This window comes from Sphaeroforma arctica (genome assembly GCF_001186125.1).
Source record: "Sphaeroforma arctica JP610 unplaced genomic scaffold supercont1.60, whole genome shotgun sequence".
In the NCBI taxonomy this organism is placed as follows: domain Eukaryota; class Ichthyosporea; order Ichthyophonida; genus Sphaeroforma; species Sphaeroforma arctica.
The window spans coordinates 68690-75647 of record NW_014040498.1 but is presented as its reverse complement, the minus strand read 5'-3'; the positions used below and the strand labels follow the sequence as shown (position 1 = coordinate 75647).

General features: G+C 54.5%; 1 protein-coding gene across 1 annotated transcript in view; it reads left to right on the top strand.

The window, feature by feature from the left end:
* Positions 1-6958, top strand: part of SARC_01501 (hypothetical protein) — a gene marked incomplete at its 5' end in the record, with an annotated part of 10203 nt that overhangs the window by 759 nt on the left and 2486 nt on the right. The window contains one exon of the mRNA XM_014304769.1: positions 347-6939. Within this exon, the coding sequence (XP_014160244.1) occupies positions 347-6939 (6593 nt within the window). The remainder of the gene's footprint in view (positions 1-346; positions 6940-6958) is intronic.

Here is a 6958-nt window from a genome sequence, read left to right as displayed (position 1 = left end):
TATATATTTCTATATATTTCTATATATGACTATATGTATATATATGTATGCATATTTTTGTAATAACATATACGATGAAATTTGTATTATTGTTATTTGTTTAATGCTTGAGATATACTCAGTATATATCTGCTGTTGACTTTCATTCATTGGGGTCAGTCATGTTCTCGATGACTAGGACGATGCGCGCGCGTGTATCGTCCCGAATGTCCTCTTCGTGTATCAGGTCAAGTTTTATGCACTCTTTGATAGATATAGAACTATTGGTCATACACGCTTGGAAACTACTTCCTGCAATTGTACCGAAATTTCATCACCACTCACCACCTATTTGTCGCGCGCGTAGGTGGCTGCTGATATCGCGGCGATAAAGCAAGCCCAGATCCGCAAACAAAAAGGCAGAGCGAGGCGCAGGAAGGATTCGAAACCGGACGCGCCTGCAGCTAATGAGCCTAATACGGTCCCAGCTGCGAATGACCCACCAACAGTACCGGGGACTGACGAAGATACAGCACAAGCCGCGGGAGAACAACCGGAAGTACCCCAGGCCGCGCCAGAGGTTCTAGAGGCGCCTAGTATACCAGGGGGTGGTATAGATGATAACAAGGACGATAATAATGATGGCCAGGGTGATGGCGAAGCGGGAGGTAATGCTGACACCCCCCCTATAGATGGAGGCACTGTGGCCGCTAGTGACCAATTAGACAAGGGCGATACGCAAGCTAATGCTGATGTACTTGCCGATAATGATGCACCCGCTAGTGAGGGTCCCTCTGGCGGGGATGCCGGTGAAGGCGTGGTTGATGAAATGGTTGACGATAATAATGCTGCTGATGACGACGTTGTCGACGCTCCGGCTGATGGTGACGATAAGAGAGTACCTGGCGACACGCTTGTCGGTGATGAGGATGAAGGTGCCGCCAATGAAGCACAAGACGCAGATGACACACTTGCTAGCGACGATGCTCCAGCCGATGATGGCACACGTGACCATGACGACGACGATGATGATGATGATGATGGTGATGATGATGATGATGATGGTGAGGATGATGATGATGATGATGATGATAATGATGATGATGATGATGATGATGATGATGATGATGGTGATGATGATGATGATGATAAGCTACCTGCTGATGATAACACTGTGGCTGGTGACAGCACAGAAGGCGAGGTCGATGCACCCGCCGTAGACGATACAGCCGCTGATAAGGCCCCGTCAGCTGATGATGATTATGCAGCCACGGATGATGGTGCAGATAAGAATGCCACTCCAGACAACAACGACACACTCGCCAAGGGAGCCGTCCTTGCCGACGATGGTACAGAGGCAGAGGGCAACCCAATCGCTGAAGATGATACACCTGATAATACCGACACGCGTGCTAGCGACGGTACGTTGGCCGATGATGACACGCTGGCCATCAATGATACATTAAAGAAGAACAACACGGTTGCCAATGGCAACGACACACCCACAGCGGAGACCGGCACACTGAGCGATGACGATACACGCGACAACAACGATGACACGCCCGCGAATGACGACACCCCCGACAACGATGACGCGGATGCTGATGATGACGACGATGATGATGACGTAGACGATACCGATGATGATGTTGACGACGACGCCGATGATGATGACGACAAAGATGCCGATGATGATGGTGAACTTTCCGACGATAATGGCACGCGTGATAATGAGGATACACTCAACGATAGAGATGTGACCGACGACGACCGTGTGGCTGCGGTTGTTGACACACCTGCCGACGACGCTAAACCTGACGACTTGATCGCCGACAAAGACAGTGTCGTAAACGACAACACCGTCGCAAACAATGGCAATGTCGCAAATCTCGACACAATCGTAGGCACAGACATACCCGCCAGTGATGCCGTACCTGTGGACGACGGAGATGTCAAACTCGGCAGTGATGACGTGCTTGCAAACACCGACGACACACTGGCCAAGGATGACGCAGACGTTGAAGGTGACGACACTCCAAAGGGTGACGATACACCAGACGAAACAGGAGGCGATGAATTAGCGGATGACGATATTCCGGTTGGTGACGATGCCAAAGCCATCGAGGTCATGTTCGCGGAGGATGATGAGGATGAGCCAAGCGATGACGAGGTCGCTGCCAAAGACGAAGTACCGGATGAACGAGATAATGATGACGCACCTGCCGATGACGACACACTCGCGAAGGGCGACGTACCTATTGAGGATGACACACCATCCGATGACGACACACCATCGGATGACGACAAAGACGTTGATAAGAACGCACTCGCCGATGAGAAGGCATTTGCTAACGCCGATTTACGCGCCGCTCACGATACGTCTGCCGATAGCGCTGAAACTGGCGGCGCCGACGAAACAAAGGGAGCTGCCGATAGTCTTGCTGATGGCGACAGCGTAGACAAGTTGGCCGACGATGGCGCAGTAGCCGATGAAGACGTACCTGCCTATAACGACAAACTGGCGCCCGCAGACGCGCTTGTTCCGGACGACACACGTGCCAAGGATAACTCACCAGTGAAGGGAGACGCAGGCGACATAGCTGATAAACGCGACGAAGCTGGTGGACTGGGCAATTCGGACAAACTCGCTACTGCCGACGCCTCTGTCGATGACCATAGAGACGCTGAAGGTGTCGCCTTGGCCAAGGATGATACACCTACGGAGGGCGTTGCTGATGCTGGAGATGACGCACCTGCCGATGGGGACGGGGTAGGCAGTGACGACAGAGACGACATGGAGCTGGACAGTTACTCGAAGGAGAAGCTGGCGCGGGAGAAGGCCCGAGAGAGGAGTCAACCACAGGAGAGTGTGATGGAACAGGCTCAACGGTGGAGCAGCGGTGCGTATGACCTGTCCATGAGCGCGTGGGAGGCTAGCAAGCAGGGGTACGAGACCACCTCCACGACGTTCAGCAATGGGGTGCAAACCTTCTCAGCCACTCTCGGGGGCGTGATAGAACATTACACGCTCCTGGAAGCCCTGTGTCAAGAGAATGACGACTTTCTGTACAATAGTGTGCTACTGCTGGCCGTGCCTGTACTGTTTCTGAGTCTTGTCCAGGCTCTGATCTTCCGGCTCTGCTCTGCTGGTGCGAGTAGGATCAGCAAAGGCTCACAACCCATCTCACTGGAGGTGGAGAGTGTCATGAACGGCCTCGAAGAGAAGGTCAAGTCCAGCGACGAGACTATCAAGAAACTGCGCAGCGAAGCCGAGCAGCGGAGCGGCGAACTCAGACTCGAGAAACAGGATAAGGAAACGGCCCAGGTCGAGTGCCAGCGGTTGACGGTGAAGCTGTCCGAGGCCAAGGCCAAGATCGAAACCATGCAGACACAGTTACTATCACACACACAGGCAGCCCCGTCGTCGCCGAACAATATGAGACCACTCAGTGCTGTGACACCTTTATCACCACGTCTCTCAGCCAAACGCACTGGCTCATTCACTGGCCGGTCTCCCGGGGCTTTCCCCCTGCCACCCCCTTCGGGGGCCATAAGCTCGACTCAACACAGCCCTCTCCCCAATTATATGGGTGGAGTTCGGGATAGTATGTCGGGCCTCAATATGCTGACTACTTCCATGAGTAGCGACAATACGAGCACTCACGGAACTGGGTGTGACGAGTGCCAGAGACAGGTGAAGCAGTACCAACGGGAGGCGGAGAAGGCCACCAGCAAGTTCGAGGATAAGGACCAAGAGCAGCAGATAGTACTGGGCAAGTACAAGGAGAAATTAGCCAAGATCTCTGAACTGGAAAGGACAGTCGAGAAACTGGAGAGTGAGCAATCGCGGGTTGAACGGGAGCAGCCACGGTCAGAGGTGGCCGCTGCTGTGGATCCTTCACAGTCGACTACGCAGGCGCTTATAGACAGTGAGGACATGGTGCCTATCCTGCAGAAGGAGATTGTCGCCCTGACTGTGGAGGTGAAGAAGAAGGCACAGACCATAGACAAGCTGACTGCGGAGGTCAGTAGTAAGGAGACGGAGCTCAGTGGACTGTACGAGGATGTGGAGAAAGCGCGTGCGAGGATCTCAGATGCCGACATCAAGCTGGGAGAGGTGAATACGGAGCACGACCTGAAACTCAGTAAGGCGTTGAGCGACTTACGTGACAGTGTGTTGAAGTACAACGAGGAGTGTCAGGCATCGAGTGACCTGAGACTGAAGCTTGAAGACAGGCAGCTGCAGATCAGTACGCTAGAGGCCGATTGTGCGAGACATCTGGAGAATTACAAGGTTCTGCAGGAGAGGCTCTCGGCAAACGATGCAATGATGTGTTCTTCCGAGGATTCGAAGTCGGAATGGCACGCAAACGCACCAGACACCAGCAATGAAGTGGCTCGGGGAAGGCACTCGCGCGCCGCTTCGAACCTATCACAGATTGATATAAACGACCTTGGTGATGGCGGGCGAGTTGACCTGGCTATAGAGACCAGTCATATGAACAAGTTCAACGACTTGCGAGCCAAGATGTCTGCGCTTGTACAGTCCAAAACCGCTTTGACAGCGAAGGTGGGCAGTCTGCAGAAGCAGCTGTCCGATGAACGCGCGCGGTATGAGGAGGCGAGCGTGGGCGCCACACGCCAACTGCAGGAGATGCAGGAAACACTAACGCACGCGCACGACGAGACGAAGCAGGCCGAGGATGCGCTGCGCGCGGCAGAGGAGCTACAGAAGGAGCTGATCAAAGAACAGAGGGAACTCAAGGTCAGGGTGGAGGAGAGTGGAGAAGAGCTTATTATCTACCAGGGCATAGTCAAGGAGGAGACGTCGGCGCTCAAGTCGAAGCTGGGCGAAGCGCTGGCCAAGGTTGACAATCTGAGTACCAAGCAGTCCTTTAGTGAGCAGCACGTGGTCACACTGGAGAAGGACGCGGCTGAGTTGAGAGCGAAGTACGACTACGCGGATAAGTCGGCCAAGAGACTGTCGTCTGAGTTGAAGATCGCACACGAGCGACTCCGCGCGCTGAGGTCCAACGCATCCTCGCGTCGGGGCTCCACAGAGAATCTGGCCAATCTGACGAACCACAGTGGGAGTGGGAGTGTGCGCGGCGCGCGAGGGGGACGCGGAAATGCGCGTGGCTCGATGCCCAGAGGTCGAGGGCAGAGGAGCCCGTCGTTCCAGCGATCACCCATGAGAACACCCACTGGTTCGCAGACCAAGCTGTTGTCAGGCAACGCGTCTACACGCGACTCCGAGTCGAGTCCAACGTCCTTCCAGGAACTAGCGGTGAGGACTCTGAAATCGCAAAGCCAGGAGATGCCAGACCTGTCCATCAGGCACGACTCGGTGGGGAATACAGTGTCTTTTGACCAATCTGCCAGATCCATGGGCTCCTCAAACCCGCATGCGCCCGGCGGGCCTACATATGACGCCGGTGCAAACCCGCCACCGTTCCAAAACTCACCGTTCAGTCCCTTTGGAATGCCAAGTCATCCGAGCGTCTCCGGTCCCGGTACAAATCCGCCGCCATTTCTCCCGACGACACCGAGGTCGCAGGGTCTACAGATGTCGAACGAGCCCACAAGGGATTCTGGACCTACCCCATCCTCGTACGAAAACTCGCCGATGAGAGAATTGGGACCACAGGGCCAAAATGTGCCAAACGTACCTACCTACACTCCTGGTGCCAATCCGCCACCATTTCTCCCGACGACACCAAGGTCGCAGGGTCAACAGATGTCGAACGAGCCCACAAGGGATTCTGGGCCTACCCCATCCTCGTACGAAAACTCGCCGATGAGAGAATTGGGACCACAGGGCCAAAATGTGCCAAACGTACCTACCTACACTCCTGGTGCCAATCCGCCACCATTCATCCCGACGACATCAAGGTCGCAGGGTAAACAGATGTCGGATGAGCCCGCAAGGGACTCTGGGGCAATTCCACCCCCGTTTGGAAGCTCGCCCATGCGAGACTTGGGACCACAAAACCAAAATGTCCCGAATGTGCCCACATACAATTCCGGTGCCAATCCTCCGCCGTTCCCGGCTCCGCCTGCAAGTCCTTTCGGATTAAAAAGTGGACAGGTGTCCAGTTTACCGATTTCCGAGGCCGGTGTGAACCCACAGTCCTTCCCGCATTCACCTATGAGTCGAATGGGATCTCAAAACCTGCAGGAGTCGAATGACCACACAACCGGGTCTGCTTCTAACCCGTCCCCTTTCCAAAGTTCACATTTCGGTCCGTTTGGAATGTCCAACAACCAGGGGCCGCCAAGTTCACCTTTCGCTCCATTTGGAGTGCCCAATCGCCAGGGGTCCAACCCACTTAGTACTGAGACCAATACGCTAGGCCAGCACGGGTTCCCGGGCGAGTCCAATGGGCATGCGCCTCCGCATGAGAGCAATCCACTGAGTAGAACTGGGTCACAAAGCCAACACGACAACTCAGGTGCGCCTCAGTCTTCGTTCCAGGGCTCACCGTTCACTCCATATGCTGTGCTGAGTCATCAGGAGCCAAATATACCGACTGAGACGGGAAATCAACAGATGACCAACGAATCTGCATACAATTCCGGTGCACCACCACCGAGCTCACCTTTCATCCCATTTGGAGTGCCGAACAATCAGGGATCGAATCCTCCTACTGGCGAGGCCAACATGCCGAGACAAGAGTCCGGTTTAAATCAGCCCCCCCCTGATAATGGCCCACTGCATGCAACTGGGTCACAAAGCGAACAGGGCAACTCTGGTGCGCCACCACCGCCATTCCAGAGTTCACCGTTCACTTCATTTGGAGTACCGAACAATCAGGGGTCGAATCCTCCTACCGGCGAGGCCAACATGCCGAGCCAAGAGTCTGGTGTATACCCACCTCCTGTTGAGCCTCCTGTTGAGAATAATCCACTGAGCAGAGCTGGGTCTCAAAGTCAACAGGACTTGCCTCTTGCGCCACCACCGTCTTTCCAGAGCTCACCG